This window comes from Dipodomys merriami, unplaced genomic scaffold, assembly GCF_024711535.1.
Source record: "Dipodomys merriami isolate MVZ:Mamm:240054 unplaced genomic scaffold, mDipMer1.0.p SCAF_7, whole genome shotgun sequence".
NCBI classification, from domain to species: domain Eukaryota; kingdom Metazoa; phylum Chordata; class Mammalia; order Rodentia; family Heteromyidae; genus Dipodomys; species Dipodomys merriami.
The window spans coordinates 64,613,564-64,631,922 of record NW_027206290.1 but is presented as its reverse complement, the minus strand read 5'-3'; the positions used below and the strand labels follow the sequence as shown (position 1 = coordinate 64,631,922).

Below are 18,359 nucleotides of genomic sequence, written 5' to 3'. Positions count from 1 at the left end.
AGGAAAAGTTGCCAAAGTATGACTCTTTAAGCACTTAATTTCATCCCAGGTCAAGTCCATACATAATCAAATGAGGATTTCCCGTATCTCTGGAGAAATTGGTGAGAAATGATTGGAATGAAACAGTAGCAACCACTTTTATATAGAATATTTATCTGGTAGTTTTTACCTTTTTTTTCTCCTAAAGAATCATAACATGCCTTTCCCTTTTATTTGAATTAGCCACAGATAGTGCCCCTTGCCCAACCAACTCCATCACTACTGGGACATGCCTACAGATATATCAAGTTTGATATATCCTGAAAGCATGAATCTCACCCTCTGGACTGAAAAACTTTAAATGAAACTTTGGGAAAAGGTAGAATCAATTGTGACTAGTAGAAACTGCTATTTCCAAAGTAAGCAGATGTGATGTCTTTAAAATATTAAACGTTCCCTCATTCTTGTTTGCCAACAGAGGTGGCTACTAGCAAAGAGAATGAAAAAAATACCAAATTGTTTGTATTTAGGTTTACCATTTCCAACTATTGTTTGCCTGCAAAATGTACTGTCCATTATTTCACACTTTGTACCCCCAATCAATCTTTGGAAACTTTTTTTTTTTTTACTTTTTCCACTTCTTTTTCCCAAGTGCCTGATTGCATGTCCACCACAAGAGGGCAGCCATCTCTAAAAAACAACCTGATTGCCTTTCTCTTAAAGAAATAAGAGCTAAACTTTAGGGAAAAGTTCTGCTCTCAAATCACACGCCTGCACAAAAGCTCCTTCCGTAAAGAAGCGTTGATATGAGATAAATGTCCATTTTCTCTCCTATTCTTGGCTATCAAAGATTATGTCATAAACTGCCAAAGTTCCTGTTTTTGTTTTTGTTTTTTCCAGGTTATCAAAGCCTAAAGCTGATAACCATCCCTGGTGCCTTTACCACAGACTTATTTTTCATCTTTTCCTGGGAGGCATCCAACAGTGATAAGCTTTCTCCTCTTTGTAAAGGCAACATGGTGACTTAAGTCTCGGATAGGTCTTGTTTTTTCACCTCACTGATGACAGCAGCAATTGTTAACGTCTCAGTTAAATGTGATAGGAAAGGAAATTGTTTCAGAAGCACAATAAACACTTTTGATTTAAATGTCTCTGAGTAGAATCTGTTTCATTGCCTCCTAGCCCAGATCCAGACTGACAGTCAACTTCCAAAGCACTTTTAAAAAAGAAATAAAGTAGTATATTCCTGAATATTTGTCCCGCTTTTTAAATTTTCCTAGTAGACAAGCTTCCTCCGAAATACCTTATCTGACCTTTATACCTCTAGAAACAGCAGTGCCGAATTCCCCTCTGTGGGTTGCTAATCCGATTTACGTGAGCGGAAGCTGGAATTATTTTAGCTCTCCAACGGGGGAAAAAAAACAACTAATGCACACAAATAATAGATTATTACTAGCTCCTGCTTCAGACTACCTCTGCTTTTCAGGCCTGGAAGATTTGGGGCCGAACCTGATTTTACCAATCTGGCCTAAAAAAAGAGAGAGCGAGAGCGAGAACGAGAGAGGGAGAGAGAAGAAGAAAAAGGAAAAAGAAAAGAAAAGAAAATCTGTCCTCGGTTTTGCTCACTTAGGCCACCCTACAGTCTTATGCATGAAGGCTCCTGGAATCCTAACAGGAAAGGGAAAAAAAAGTCCTTCCCTTCCCCCCTCTCCATACCACCCCCCCCCCCGCCCCAAGATTCCAGGTGCAGCAGCTTGGGGTAATATTGAAGCTACACGTGGTTTGGCCTCAAGTCACAGCCTCGCTTCTGGGGACCCGGTGGAAGGGGTGGAGCAAAAGGTTCTAAAGTCCCAAACCAGAATTGTCCTGTGGGCTTAGCCTTACACATTACATTGTACCTTAGGTCTGAGACCTTCCTCTGAGCTGCTAATCGCCTGCCTTTGAGCTGGGTGAGATAAGTATCACCAAGCCTGAAATGATTTGGTACTGTAAAAAGAAAAAAAAAAAAAAACTACTCATCCCTCCCTCCACTTTCCCCTCACGCTGCCACGCAGCAAACACACGTTACACAAGTCCTGTCTAGCAGGCGACAGCGGGGGTGCGTCCGTGGACGCACGTAGTGATAGAAACGCGTGGCTCGTTTGCATACATTTGCATAAACGAATGTATTTCTAGAAATGTACAGGGTGATTACGCATGAGGCATGCATCTATGAATGGAACCACGCACGGGCACGCACGCCAGCGCACTCATTTCTGTGCAAATGCGTCGATGGATAGATCTCCATGGCACGGTGCACACGAGAATTGCCATAGGCGCGCGCACGCGTCGCGGTGTGTCACTATTTCAATAGCACCCCTTCTCCGGCCCCCACTTGATTTCGTAGTTCTCCCACGACTGAAAACAGAAGCGTCAACCCCGCACCCGTGCCAAGATGCGCAGCAATTTGTTTGGCTTCCCCCCCCCCCTCTCTTTTCTTCTTCTCCCCAATCGACGACTAAAGAAAAATCTTCAAACTGAAAGTTGAATAACGGGCCCGGTGGGGACCCAGAGGCTTGACCCGGGGTCGGTCCCGGATTTCGCGGCGGAGGATTCCCCGCGAGGGTCGCGCTGGGGGGACTCGACCTCTCCCACCCCCCCAAACCTCCTCGCCGCCCCCCCCCGCCCCGAGCCTTGGGGAAGACGAGGTGGAGGCTGGAGCGCCCCCCCCCCCGCCCTAAGCCCCACCCCGCCGCGGCCTCTGGGCGAGCCGTCCACACCCCTGCGCGCCGCTCCCGCCCGCTCGGGGATCCCCGGCGAGCCGCGCCGCCGAGGGGGAGGTGTTCGGCCGCGGCCGGGAGGGAGCCGGCTGGAGGCGTCCCCTTTAAAAGCCGCGAGCGCCGCGCCACGGCGCCACCGCCGCCGTCGACGCCGGAGTCCTCGCCCTGCCGCGCGGCGCTGTTGCTGCGCCTGCTGCCCGGCTCGCGCTGCGCCCGCCGCTCGCTCCGCGTTCCCAGACCCCGCCGGGGATTTGGCAGCCGCCGCGGGACGTCCACCAGCAGCCCCTCCAGCCGGCCACCCGGACGCCCCCCGCCCCGCCTCGCCCCGCCCCGGGGGCCAGCGCCCGCCGCCGCGGGGTTACCTGGGGTTGGGACCCGGCACCCGCCGCGCCCGCCGCGACCCCCGCGCGGGGGGTTGGTGCATCCGGCTGTGCGCGTCCGGGCGGCTGTGGCCTCGGCTGCCGGGGCCGCGCCGGAGCCGCGAAGCGGGAGCCTGAGAGCTCGGAAGGCGGGGAGGAAGGGAGAGAGAGAGGCTCGGAGCTGAGTTCGCGCACTGGGATGCGGATCCCCTCGTCCGGCCGGGGTGCGGGCACCCGGGACGTGCCCGCCGGAGTGTGATCGGGACACCCCCCCTCCCCACACCCCACCCCTGGCCTGTCACAGAGACGCTTGGCCCGAGGGCTGGGAGATTTGAGGCCACCCTCCTTTCTGAGCGGCCCCCGGGACTCGGCTGGACTCACTGGAGAATGAGCCCCAGGACGGCGAGGCTGCGCGGCCGCACGCTGTTCACTGGAGAGCGCTAATGGGGGTGCGCCTGAGGAAAGCCGAGTGATGCGGAGGGGAGCCGAGGCGCCCAGCCCGTCGCCGTGCCCTTCCCCGGACCCGGCGTCCCCCAGGATGGCTGCCCCGAGCCATGGGCCGCGGCGGAGTTAGCGCTGAGCCACCGACCCTCGTCCCCCCGAGTCCCGGAGTCGACCCCGCGTGGGGGCACGCACCCCGCGGCCGCCGGTGCCTAAGCACGAAGACAGCACCGGCCTCTCCTCCCCTCTCCCTGCCCGTCGCGTCCCAGCGCCGCACTCCTCCCCCTGCGCGCGGCTGTGTGTCAGCACTTGGCTGGAAACTCCTTGAACTTGCAGGGAGAGCCGCCGGTGCTCCCCACTTTGCGCCGGTGCCTTCGCCCCGGCGGAACCAGCCTCGCCACCTCCGAGCTCCGCGGCTCCCGCACCCGTTGCCGGACCCCATCCGGGACGCCGAGGCCAGCTGGGGGACAGGGAGTTCTCGGCCCTCCCGGGAGCTGCCGAAGGAGGAGAAGGCGAAGGGAAGGAAGGGACGCCCCGTCCCTGCGCCAGGTCCTGCGGATAGAGCTTTTTCCATGTGGAGGCTCTTTCAATGGACGTGTCCCCGAGTGCTTCTTAGACGGACTGCCGTCTCCTAAAGGTAGAGGACGCGGGGCCGCGAATCTGGGATTGAGGTGGGGGGCTGGGAAGGGGGTGGAGGACTCCCCGTAGCCCGGCACAGCGGGGCCCCGAGCGACTCCGGGCGCCCGGACTGACGAGACGTAAACAGACACTCCCCCACTTTGCGGGTCCACGTGCAGCCGAGCTCCTGGGGGATGGGGGGGCTGGACCCCCCTCCTCCCGACCCTATCATCCCCGGAGATGGTCCACCTTGCCCTCCCCGTTGCCCCTCCCCACCCTGATTTTCAGTGTATTAATTGGGGCTGTCAACACTTACATGACATAAAAAGAAAGCAGTGCCTGGGAGAGGGTGGCCCTTGGGTTTCTCCCATTAATTGCCCACCTGCTGGACCCTAGCGGTTCCCTGGAGGGGGAAACAGACGCTGGGGTTCTCCGTCCTTGTTTCCAGAATGGTCGGCGTACCCCGGTGCTGTGTTTTAACAGCTGACACGCGCGCGTCCTCACACCCCAGCTCTTCACGTAGTCATGAGACGCGGGTGGAGACGCCGATGCGGGGACGGAGTGGCCTTTCGGTCACCCCGGAGCTGACAGGCGCGGGCCATAGGTTGCAAGTGACTTTCAGGAGTCGTGGCTTTGAGTGTGTGGTGACTACAAGTGTGCGCGCGTGTGCGTGTGCGCGCGGAGCCTCTAGGAAGCCGCACGCGCTGTTTGTGCGTGTTTCTGAGCCAGAGAGCGCTGCGCGGTGCGTTGAGCTCTGCATGGAATGGGGGGCGGGGGTATCAGACCCAGAGATGGGACCCCAGATTCCCAGCATTGCCAATCAGGCCTGATATAACCGGGGGTAGGGGTCGTTGGGGGGCGGGGAGGCGAGGCAGACAGATGACATTCTCTGAATCTCGTTGGGGGTGAAATCAAAACCCCAAATCAGAAGTTGGACAGGTTGAGAACGGGATGGGGGGGGGAGCAGGGGGAAGCGCCGAGAAACTTGGGAAGCCTCCACCTACCTCCTGCCCGCAATTCGGGGCATTTGGGACGCGCTTAGTCCCACTCGGAGTGCGGCATGCCAGGAGGGCACCCTGGTGGAGGAGGCGAGCAGAGCCCTAGGCCTCGGGGGTGGAGGACGGGCGGGAGGACTGGGCGGGGAACTCGGGTGACTCAACGTCGGCCCTGTCCGCAGGTCGACCATGGTGGCCGGGACCCGCTGTCTTCTAGCGTTGCTGCTTCCCCAGGTTCTCCTGGGCGGCGCGGCCGGCCTCATTCCCGAGCTGGGCCGCAAGAAGTTCGCGGCGTCGGCGGCGTCCTCGGGCCGCCCCTCATCCCGGCCCTCCGACGACGTCCTGAGAGAATTCGAGTTGCGCCTGCTCAGCATGTTCGGCCTGAAACAGAGACCCACCCCCAGCAGAGATGTCGTGGTGCCCCCCTACATGCTGGACTTGTACCGCCGGCACTCGGGCCAGCCCGGCGCGCCCGCCCCGGACCCGCGGCTGGAGAGGGCGGCTAGCCGCGCCAACACCGTGCGCAGCTTCCACCACGAAGGTGAGCCTGCCTGCCTGCCGGCCGCCCGGGCGTAGGGGTGCGGAGGGGAGAGCAGAGCCCCTACCCAACGGTGGCAGCCTGCGGCCACTGAAGGAAAAAGAAAAAAAAAACCCAGCTGGGCTAGGGCAGCCTCAGCCTATCCCACTAAACGTTGCTTTCTCCACCATCCTCTCTGAACCCCATTTCAAAGCACTGCTGTGTGAGCAGGGAGCCAGGGATTCCCCTCGGATCCGCACCCTTTTCCTGGCTTGCAGCCAGAGAGTAACTCCTCCCCCAGGAACTGGGGAGAATTTTGAGAGATGGGGAAGAAGAGGGCTGGGGGGGTCACAGAAAGCCACCCCCCCCCTCAGCTAAACGTGCAAGAATTCCACTGGGGCAGGGTGGGGGTGGGTGGGAATGGTAGAGCTTTGAGATTTTTGTTTTAAATCTATTTGGAAGCCCTTGGCTGTATGAATTTGCATCTTCTGCTTTAAGCCCCAGTTTTAGGCTAGACAGGGCCAAGGGCAGAATTTATTTTAATCCATAAGACTGAAAAATGAAAGCCCAGGGCCCTTCTTCCCCCCCCCCCCCATCTTTCTCACTTACATTTTGATCTGGGCCTGGTTTGGGAGATCTTTGAATCTCCACCTAATCCCCGTGAGAGACCCATCCCACCATCCCTCTGCTTATTTCCACAATGACTTTCTTGTCTCCTGCTTAAATCTTAAGATAGGCTGCAGGGCTGGAGACCAGGCAAACCTTCAGATACAAGTTTGTGCAGCAGCTGCCCCTGTTTCCTTCATATGTGATGAAATGTGGGGCTTGCTTTCTTTTCTCTTTTATGATACTGAGTGTGGTTTTCTGAAGGTAGGCTATTTCTGCTTGTTTCATCAGAAAGGCATTTGGTAGATTTGCAGCGTCTTAGAACAGCTACTGAGAAAGGATGTACCTAAGTTCTTAAAGCAATTAGTCAAAGCTATGTTCCACATCAATTCTTTCTGTACAGCTTTTAAATACTCCTGTGGCTTAATGCCTTCTAAATAGCGCATGGGTTCCTTTGCATTCTCCAAAGGAGTGCAGAAGTTGTACAGCACAGGGCAGTCATCACACAATAGGAGGGAGCTGGTTGTTGGTTCTTAGTTGGGCTTGGGGGGGGGGCTATAAATTCCAAGTGGAAATCTGTGCTCTTAACAGATTAGAAGTAGCCCCTGAAGTTTTCTCCCAGTGAGGATGACTTTGACTTGTGAGAACCCAGGTTGCTAAGAAGAGGTCCCAAAGGCAGGTCACCGAGCAAATAATACTTTGACCAAGCAACTGCACATTATGAAGATGTCATTGAACTGATTATTTTCAAGCACATTATATAGTATATACATTATATATTATATATAAAATTCTGGTTCTGAAGCTTGAACTGAAGGCCTGGGCACTGTTCCTTAGCTTTTTCCCTTTAAGCTGCTATTCTACTACTTGCTATAGCTTCACTTCTGGCTTTCTGCTGATTAATTGGAGATAAGAGTCTCACAGACCTTTTTCTGCCTGGTCTGGCTTCAGACAGGGATCCTCAGATCTCCTGGGTAGCTTAGATTACAGGCATAAGCTCAGCCCTTGGTGCCCACTGGGGCATGTTAGTAAGGTGCTCTCTGAGCAGAAATTAAGAGTTTTGAGGATGGCAGTGAAACTTCATTCTAATCCTTTGGAATTCCTTCACTGAAAGCAGAAACTCCTGTCATGTGTAGTGATGTTTTCATGTGTGTATGTTCTGCTGTCCTAACCCTGAGCTGATTATAGAACTAGCTCATCATTTCCAGGTGATGCTGATTAGAAATAGTTTTCCTGGATCAAAAAAGAACCAGCCTAGGAAAACAACCAAAGAGTTGTTTTCATTATCTTTTCATGGAAACCATTCTTTACTTTATTCATAAAACCAGGATGATACTGTATCTCTGTAATAACTTAAAGAACATTCAAGTCAGTTAATAACTAGACATTCAACCAAGTGAAGATCTCATCAGTAGAGCCTGCATATTTCTCATTCTTCCTCTAGAAGTGGCTTGATTTTACCTTTAATAGGCTATATATTTTTGACTATTTTTAATCCTAAATAGGGTGCTTGAGCTTATGCATATAATTTACATCTTTAAAAGTGAGCATTGTTGGGCTGGGAATGTGGCTTGGTGGTAGAATGCTTGCCTAGCATGCATGAAGCCCTGGATTCAATTCCTCAGTACCACATAAACAGAAAAGGCAGAAAGTAGTGCTGTAGCTCATGTGGTAAGAGTGCTAGTCTTGAGCCAAAGAAGCTCAGGGACAGTGCTCAGGCCCTGAGTTCAAGCCCCAAGACTGGTAAAAAGAAAAAAAAAGTGAGCAATGTTAGGTGAAAAAACAGGAGTTATTAACTTGCTTAAAATTAGCTTAGAAGACTGTATACAATTAGATATTAGAGAACGTGATGTGTTTTTTGCCCTAAATTGCAACAAATTCATCTTTTCTTATGCGTAGTATGTCATCCTTAGGCTGGACATGGCACTTTTTGAAAATTGATATATAACCCAGGATTTTTTATAAGCATTTCTTGTACCTCACATACAGCTAAAACACTTAATAGATGATGTGATTGAGACTACTGGCTGGAGCAGAATTTAGACATTTATTTGTTAAAGAACCCAGAGTTTTTACCCATTGAGTTTTTTTTTTCTTAGTAGATGGTATCAGATGGTTTGGTGGCACAAGGCAAGTGTTACCATGAGGGAATTGCAGCCACTGTATGTGTGATGAGTCCTCCAAACTAGTTGAGCAAGACAGAATTATCAGTTGTCATTTCTCCTGGTGAACATTGGCCAAGTCCTTTCTACAGTGGCTTTTATTTGGGAGAGTGCAAACTTTGCTGAAATTCTTTGTCAAGGTCATTAGAAAGTGTGTCAGCCAAGGAGGGGCGTGTTTTAGAAGGGCTGTCAAGTGTAGGGAAATCACTTCTCCAACTGCAAAGTATGTTTTATGCTTTGCTGCCATTGGAGACACATTGAAATTGGTAGGGTTCATTGGCCTTGAGAAAAGTCTCCCTACTCTTCTGACAGATCAGAAGCTAGAGGAACCACAGGCTTGCTCTCCAGATTTGGAAGGACAGTTTTTTTTTTTTTTTTGCGTGAAATAACTAAATTATTGGCCTCTCTGACTAAAGCTTTCAGACAGACATTAATCCTGTCAACACAAATGCAACTACTATTAACACAGCCATAGGAGTAGGACAGTTCAACAAAGAACCACTACCCTGAGGAAGAGAATGTGTGGCCCAAATTTCCAGGGCAGACTTGACCTCTCTAAACCTCTCTAAAAATACACCAGTACTTTCTCAGTAAGACCCCTGTTATTGAAGTATGATGGCAAAGATCTTTAATATTAAGTAGAACAGTTTCTGTATTTAAAATGCTGGTAGAGATAGAGACTGAAGTTTAGCACTGGTTTTCTGTTTCCCCCAATCTTTTAGTGTTTCCCCTATATTTCTTCTTGATTCCTCACAGTTTTTTTCTGCCTTTTGTAGACTTGTTCTTGAGACACTGCACTGAGTAGTGCACAGGTGTTGACCCTAAGGGTGGACAGGCCACTTCAAGCGCTCCTTCCCTTTAGTTGTCATAGCCTTGTATTAAAAACAAAATAAGACAAAAGAAAATCATGGTTGCTTTGTTTTATATTCTTCTTGGTACATGTTACTTTATCTTACAGAAAATCTTGTTATACACAGCCCCTTTCATTTTTGTCATAGACCAGAGATTCCCAAATGTACTAACTTTATCTGAAGCATCCTCAGGCTAGGTGGTTTTAATAGGGCAAAAAAGGCCACAAACTAGCAGTGGCTCCAAACAACATTTATATACCCTATTTTGGTCTGTTAACATCAGTTGTATCTGTTGCTTTTGTTATGTCTGCTATTTTCACTAGACCTGGGTAGTGTATTCTTATTCTTTGGTTAGGGCAATGTGCTTCTAGTGGTTTGGACTGTCATTTGAAGTTGTGACTTGTCTCCAATGGCAGGTAGTACTATCTGGTGACTAAAACTTTGGCATGCACTAGACTCTGGTTCATAGCTATCTGACTTTAGGGAAATTATATAGCCTATCTGAACTCTAGATGTTACTTCACTGTACAGAATGGGTATCATGGTCCCTCTCTGCTCAGGAGATAACTAATCTTAAAGCTCTTAGCACCAGACCTGACCCCTGAAAAAGCATCCAGCCCATAACCAAACATTATATTAATGACATTTTATTTATTTGTCTATTGGTTGGTTTGTTTTTGTGTGCTGGTCCTGGGACTAGAACTCAGAGCCTTGGCACTGTCCCTCAACTTCTTTTGCTCAAGGCTAGCACTCTGCCACTTGAGCCGAGCCATAGCTCCATTCTTGTCTCTTTTTGGTAGTTGAAGATAAAGGCTTGACTGTCTGGGCTGGCTTAGTACCTCAGATTTCACCCTCCTGTGTCACTAGTGTTACAGGCATGGAGTCACTGGCCCCCGGTTAGCATTGATGATGTTTTTATGTCACATTCTCTTCTCTTTTTTTCTCCAGGGAACAGGAAGCTGGGGTGAACTTAGCCTAACCTCGATTGTTCTGAACTAGATGAAAGTCAAATATCATTTTTCTGTCCAATTTTCTTCCTTTTTCCAGCCATAGCTCCATCCATTTGGTAAAGAGCTTAAAAGCTCACAAAGTCAGGTCTAACTAAAATTGCTCCAAATCCTGAAATCTCTTAGCAAGTTCAGCTGATTCAATGTGAGTGTTTCAGAAAGTATACATTACTACTATGAAGTTCCACAATCCCCAGTTTTGGACAGTTTGTAAGAGGTTTTGTTCCTGAACATAAAATTTTCTATCAAATCAACTTTGAATCTGTCTCCCTTGGAGTAGGAACAGGTGTGGTAGATCCTATAACCCTCTGTGATGATTTACCTTGGTTGGGGGTTTCTGTGAATCCCTCTGACATGTCTGTGACCTGAGCCTGCGTTCTGACGGACATCTTCATATTAAGAGCACAGTAGGGATCTTTTAGTCATTAGGTTGGTGATGGTGAGGTTGGAAAATTGGAAAAAGGTTTTCTTTCAACCCTGTTATTGCTTAAGAGTGAATTGTTGTTGTTTGCTAAGGCTGCTATTCTTCCACAAAAGTTTGAGCCACAGCAAATCAATATTTTTTGTTCTGGTTGAATAATCACTTATCTTTCATATGTATGCATACCAATGACAGTCACTCCCTTCTTATTTGTAGATTGGAATTCAGGCTTTTTGTTGCAGTTATCAGAGGAGACAAGAACTTGGTTGCATTTGGGGCTTTGAAGTCACTGGGATTTGGAGGATACTGCTGATTTCTACTTTGCTAACAAAAGAAAGTGCCCTCCACTCCTGTATTGAGGCACACCTACAGAACACGGAGCAGGGGTTTTACAGAAGCGGAATATACTCCATGATACTTGCTTGGAGCCACTGCAAAGAGCAGTGGTTCTTTTGGGGGAAGGCTTAGTTTATTGATTGTGTCTGATGTGAAGCAGCATTACAGTGGACTTCAGAATGTAGATGAATCTAAGAGGTTTTGACTAGTAGGTTCAATGGGATAGTGGAAGACTCATTTCTTTTTTGGAGCTTGAACTGTGGGCCTGAGCGCCGTCCCTGTGTAGCACTCTACCACTTGAGCCACAGCACCACTTCCGGCTTTTTCTGAGTAGTTTATGGGAGATAAGAGTATCACAGACTTTCCTGCCCTGGCTTGCTCTGAACTTCCATCCTCAGACCTCAACCTCCTGAGTAGCTATGATTATAGGTGTGAGCTAGCAGCACCTGGCGAGATACTCATTTCTTGGCCTGGTATGGTTCTTGTACATATGTTTATATAACTTACCAAAGGCACTTTTAAAATTCTGTTCCTCTGCCAATCTACGCTGAATGTGGGAAACACTCTTCAAAATCCTGACAAAGCTTTGCAGCATCCTCTCATGTAGGAGCTGGTTGGAAAGACTGAATTTCCCACCACTCTTCAGACCCAATGGATGAGAAGCTGCATTTAGCAACTGAAGGAGTCCTAGGGATTTTATGCAAAGGCTGAAGTTTGAGAATTGTGCTATTCATGTACTACTACTTCATAGCTTGGGTGAAACTGCCCTGTTGAATAAACCCCAGTGCTTTATTTTTTGTTTTTTTGTTTTTTGTTTTTTTTTGTTGTTTTTTGGGTCCGGTTGTGGGGCCTGAACTCTGGGCCTGGGCACTGTCCCTCAGCTCTTCAGCTCAAGGCTAGCCCTCTACCACTTGAGCCACAGCGCCACTTCCGGCTTTTTTTTTCTTATGTGGTGCTGAGGAATCGAACCCAGGGCCTCAGGCATGCAAGGCAAGTGCTCTACCACTGAGCCACCTTCCCAGCCCCAACCCCAGTGCTTTAGTTAGCTTGCAGTGATGACGGTCACTTGGGGTTTATTTTCCCAGGTGGAGTCTTTGCATGAATGATTCCATGTGATTTTCATTTGCTAAAGCATCTAGATTCTGTGAACAACTCACAACCCTGTCTTTAGGGAACGTGCAACCATAAAATGATTTGAAAAATAAGTCTCAGGTTTCATAACATGAAACAATGACCAAGTTGATTTTGTTAGCACTTGAGTTGAGATCCTAAAGTAAACAGGCAATTTTTGGCAGTAAAATGATTGGTTGTGATAACATGAGGAGACAAACCTAGATAGCTATCCCAAACCTAAATATCTTATTCTTACTACTAATTTAATAGTAATAATGTGGTTTGCTAAGTTATGAACTAACGGCATTCAATGTGTGTCATAATTTACTGTTTGCTTGGGAAACTAGTTGTCATAATGACAGTTTAGGAATCTTTTATCAGGCGAGACTTTAATGCTTGACCCCATTTTAAGAGCTCCGTTAAAAATGATGTAAAAAGACTATTCTCTGATAAGATGGGGAATCTCGTACCTGTATTTCATGATTATGGGGTATTGAATTCAGGGCCTCACACTTGCTTGGCTTGCTTCCTTGGCTGGTTCTCTATGCTTGAGCCATGCCTCCAGCCCTGTCCTTTGCTGATTATTTTGGAGACAGCATCTCCGTAGACTTTCTGCCCAGGCTGGCTTTGAATCTTGATCCTTCACATTTCAGCTTCCTTCAGTAGCTAGGATTATGCACATGAGCTACCAGCATACAACTCACTGGTTGTGCTTTGGTTAATGTTTATAAATGGTTTTGTGCCTTTATTGCATACTCCTATACACTTTTTACATCATGTTGAAAACTGCACAAAAGAAATGACCCAGAGAAGACAAAAATGATTCTTAATTCCAAAAGCATTCGAAATGCGATTTTGACTCGAGGTCATAAAGAGGTGAGAGAGCCCAGTCAGGAACCTATTTCTCTCATGAACTTGTTTGGCCTCAATTCTTACCATGTTCTGGTAACCATCCATATGTTTTCCAAAGTAGTAGATCCCTGTACATGCCTTTGTCTATGGACTTTGAGTAAAATGGTAGGGTGTGCTTAGCAAAATGTCATCATTGATGTTGAGTTTCAAAGTCTTTAATTAGGAAGTTGAAATCTGTATATCAAGATTTGTAAATTACTTAAATTGCAGAGTAATGTTTTAGAATACTGCTTTAAGAGATTGACATTAAAGCCTCTTTTTTCCTTAAAGAAATGCAATAATTTCCTCAGCTCCTCATTCATTAGACCTTTACTAACTATAGTGCTGACTTTTTTTTCTGCCTGAAGTCTTTGAATTCCAAAGAAATACTTCACTCTGTCCCTCATTATTTTACCCACCTGGAAGCTGTGTTCTTATTTAAAGGCATGACAATCATGTAATTTTGTTTTGTTTCATTCTATACTGTTGACATGACCATATGAAAAAGGCGGGGGGGGAGTGAGTATGTATGTGTTGTGTGTGTGCCAGTCCTTGGAATTGAACTCACGACCTTGGCACTGTCCCTGAGCTTTTTTGCTTAAAGCTAGCACTTTACCACTTGAGCCACAGCTCCATTTCCAGGTTTGTAGTGGTTAATTGGAGATAAGAGTCTCATAAGACTTCCCTGCCTGGGTTGGTTTTGAACCATGATTCTCAGATCTCAGCCCCCTTTGTAGCTAGGATTACAGATGTGAGCCACTGGCTCCTGAGTCTCCTTTTTAATTTTAATGATGACATTTGCATTTGTTCATGTATCTCCAACTCAGAATTAAAGATAAGAGTCAGTTTATCTGCCTAGGCTGGCTTTGAACCATGATGCTCAGATTTGTCTCCCAATTAGCTAGGGTTACAGGTGTGAGCCACCAGTGTTGTGGCAGTCCTAAAATTACTATTTTTTGGTCAGAGATGTGGCTTAAAAATGATTATAACTTGTGAGATGATCCGTAACCTCTCTTACTGAATGACCTTCTTTTTTTTTTTTTTCTCCCCTTATTTTCATTGATCAAATTAGAATATCTGGAAGAACTGCCAGAAATGAGTGGGAAAACTACCCGGCGATTCTTCTTTAATTTAAGTTCAATCCCCACCGAGGAGTTTATCATGTCTGCTGAACTTCAGGTTTTTCGGGAACAGATGCAGGAAGCTTTGGAAAGCGACAGCAGCTTCCATCACCGAATTAATATTTATGAAATTATAAAACCTGCAACTGCCAACTCAAAATTCCCCATGACCAGACTTTTGGACACCAGGTTGGTGAGTCAGAACACCAGCCAGTGGGAAAGGTTTGACGTCACCCCAGCTGTGATGCGGTGGACAGCACAGGGCCATGCCAACCACGGCTTCGTGGTAGAAGTGACCCACTTTGAGGAGAAGCAAGGTGTCTCCAAAAGACATGTGAGGATTAGCAGGTCTTTGCACCAAGATGAGCACAGCTGGCCCCAGATGAGGCCGTTGCTGGTAACTTTTGGCAATGATGGGAAAGGACACCCTCTCCACCGAAGAGAAAAACGTCAAGCCAAACACAAACAGCGCAAGCGCCTCAAATCCAGCTGCAAGAGACACCCTTTGTACGTGGACTTCAGTGATGTGGGATGGAATGACTGGATTGTGGCTCCACCAGGGTATCATGCCTTTTACTGTCACGGGGAATGTCCTTTTCCCCTGGCCGATCACCTGAACTCCACTAATCACGCCATTGTCCAGACGTTGGTCAACTCGGTGAACTCTAAGATTCCCAAGGCTTGCTGTGTCCCCACGGAGCTCAGCGCCATCTCCATGCTATACCTGGATGAAAACGAGAAAGTCGTGTTGAAGAACTATCAGGACATGGTTGTAGAGGGTTGTGGATGCCGTTAGCACAACAAAATTAATTAATTAAATACATATATATATATATTTTAGGAAAAAAAAACAAAAGAATTAAAAAAAATCTCAAACCCACAACTCCCCTTTCCCCTTCCCCCCAAAAAACAAAACCAGCTGACACTTTAATATTTCCCAATGAAGACTTTATTTATGGAATGCAATGGAGAAAAATAAAAAAAACATTATTTTGAAAATATAAATATTTATATCTACAAAAAAGAAGTTGGGAAAACAAATATTTTTAATCAGAGAATTATTCCTTAAAAGATTTTTAAAGTGTATTTAGTTGTACATTTTATATGGGTTTTTTAACCCCCAGCACATGAAGTATATTGGTCAGATTTATTTTGTATTTATTTTTACTATTATAACCACTTTTTAGGACAAAGAAATAGCTAATTTGTATTTATATGTAATCAGAAAAAGTATCGGGTTTGTACATAATTTTCCAAAAAAAAATTGTAGTTTTTGGTTGTGTGTATTTAAGATGACAAATCTACATGGAAGGTTGCTTTGGCAAAGTGCTTAGCACGTTTGCTTTTTTTTGTTTTTGTTTTTTGTTGTTGGTTTTTTTTTTTTTTTTTTTTTTTTTTTTTTGCAGTGCTACTGTTAAGTTCACAAGTTCAAGTCCAGAAAAAAAGTGGATAAACCACTCTGCTGACTTTCAAGATTATTATATTATTCAGTTCTCAGGAATGCTGCAGAGTGGTTATCCAATCCATGAGTACTTATTAGGTAGAATATTTGGAAAAGAATCAGACATTAATGATCTGATAGATGCCCTCCCCTTTTTTACCTATTAACTTACAGGAAGAATAAGTAAAGCAGGACTAACAGAACTCACCAGGAACCATTAACATACAGGGAAGTGAATTCTGGTTCTTTCTTCAACTGGAGGTCATTTCCAGGGAGAGAGGGAAGAGCTGAACTGGCCAAAGTATTAAATAAAACTAAGATTTCTTCTTTATGAATTGTTGTAGTCACGGATATTTAAAACTGACATCTTGCAGCCCTCAAGAGTTGGAAATTGATTTGTATTTTTGCCTTTACCTTGTTGGGGAGGCTCTTTATGCTCCAAAGTACCCAATTTTCTAACTTCCCAACACCCAGAAAAATTGTGCACGTCATGTTTTTCTGCCCACACCCTGTTCTCTAACTGATCAGCTTGCTTTTCTTTCCAAGGCTATATGTTTCAACACATTTCTCCAAATGTTAAACCTATTTCAGATAATAAATATCAAAAGCTCTGGCATTTCATTCTGTAAACTCCAACCTGTGAGAAAACGGCGCATTTGTACAATGTCCACAATGATTACCTTTGTGTTTTCATTTTGGGTTTCAGTGGGGATGGGGGAAAGGTAAGGAATGGTTGAAAAATGAAAGCATTTGATAAAACACATTTGCACTAAAGGAATGACCAATGATTTGGTATTTTTCATATGAACCTCTTTGGGGGATCAAAATGATTTTAAGCTTTGGTTAAAGTTTATAACATCAGAAAATCCTAGAGTCCATGATAAAAGTTTCAGGGATGGTATCCCATGCAGCAGAGACAACAGCCAGAAAATGAAAGGGAAAGTCTTGAGAATCAGCCTCTATAAGAATATTTGCCAATTGGCTGGACGCCCAAATGGAGTGAAGTTAAATTAGGCTGTTCAGGACAAACACTTAGAAGTAGCAGAGCTTCTGTGCTCAGGTTGGAATCAGACCCAAGGAAGGGTTTTGAGGTTACGTTTCTCACATCAGGGAACCCACAGTTCCCCAGTTTTTCACTGTCAGTTTTTAAGATCAATTTTCAGGATTTTGTCCCCGGTAAACCTGCCATGATGGCTGGAGTTCTAGTGTATGGCTGGCCTCAAAAACGATTGGAGCATTCTATTCTAATCATATCCTTCCCCAAATTAACTAGATGGCTGTGAGCATAGAACCTTCTAGGACCAGAGGGTCCTTCAGATGTTACTTTGAAGCAAAAGCCTGCTTCTCTTTAAAAACAAGTTTAGCTTCTTATCTCTTTCTAGGTTAATGTCATGTCATTCAGTGAAACTTAAGTATGGCCCCCAAACCATTCCTTTTTTTTTTTTTTCCTTTGTCGGTTGTGGGGCCTGAACTCTGGGCCTGGGCACTGCCCCTCAGCTCTTCAGCTCAAGGCTAGTGCTCTACCACTTGAGCCACAGCACCACTTCCAGCTTTTTCTGCTTATGTGGTGCTGAGGAATCAAACCCATGCAAGGCAAGCACTCTACCACTGAGCCACCTTCCCAGTCCTCCCCAAACCATTCTTTACTCTTGCCATTGATACTGATAAACCAATTGAAGTCTTAATATTTTAAACAAGTACTTTTCCATCACTAAATTCTCTATAGAGTATGGAAGAATACAGCACAAGCATTTCATACTATCACCCTTTCCAAGCTTTCTTTTGTTTCATGTTGGTACTGGGGCTTGAACTCAGAGCCTCATGCTCTCAACTTAGCTTTTTCTCAGTAAAGGCTGGAGCTCTACCATATGAGCCACACCTTCACTCAGGTTTTGCAATTCTTGAGATTATTATTTGGTTCAATGACATCAGCTCCAGTGTAATCTCTTGCAATATGGCTACGTAAACTAATGTACATGTATTAATCCATGTAGATGAAGACCTTTTCAGTTCTGGCTTAATTTCAGAGGTTTTAACATATGCAAAAAAAAAAAAAAAAAAGACTCCTATCTTGGCAGTTGAGAAACACCATTCCTACATTCATTCATTCTTCACTGTTCAAGACATTGTAGTTAGATCCTTTGAGGGCCAAAGCCAAAACTAACCAGGACACCAAATTCCTTTCTTTTTTTCTTTTTTGTCAGTTGTGGGGTTTGAACTCAGGACCTGGAAATTGTCCTTGAGTCTGTTTGTGCTCAAGGCTAGGACTCCTACCACTTGAGCCACAGCACCACTTCTGAATTTTGAGTGGTTAATTGGAGATAAAAACTTATTGGGGACTTTTCTGCCGTGGCTGGCTTTGAACCATGATCCACAGCTCTCAGCCTCCTGAGTAGCTAGGATTAGGTCCAAATTTCTTTAATTTCAGTCGATTCTGTTGAATTATATTAGTTTAGAGTTGGGTTTATAAAAACAGAACAACAGGAACCGCCAACCCATAGTATCTGAAGATTGAGATATCGCCTAAAGCCAAATTTTTGGTTTTGTGCTTGCTCTGGCTGCCTGAGCCTCCCTGATGTGGGTTTAATCTGAATTGCACATTTGGGTTCTATTCCATTTTTGCCTCCTAAAATTGGGAAAGGGAAGGGTAAGTGGTTTATGGATCTAGCTGTGCCTTCTTCATCTTTTCATAATGTCTGCACCAGATAGGACTTTACATTGTACAGTACATCAAGAAATTTA

General features: G+C 46.1%; 1 protein-coding gene across 1 annotated transcript; it reads left to right on the top strand.

The window, feature by feature from the left end:
- Nucleotides 1-4,086: 4,086 nt before the first annotated feature.
- On the top strand, nucleotides 4,087-16,233 carry Bmp2 (bone morphogenetic protein 2). Its single transcript, XM_070006772.1, has 3 exons — nucleotides 4,087-4,175; nucleotides 5,334-5,692; nucleotides 14,128-16,233. Exons 2-3 carry the CDS (start codon nucleotides 5,341-5,343, stop codon nucleotides 14,970-14,972), a joined length of 1,197 nt encoding a protein of 398 aa, XP_069862873.1. The 5' UTR covers nucleotides 4,087-4,175; nucleotides 5,334-5,340; the 3' UTR covers nucleotides 14,973-16,233.
- The last annotated feature ends 2,126 nt before the right edge of the window (nucleotides 16,234-18,359 follow it).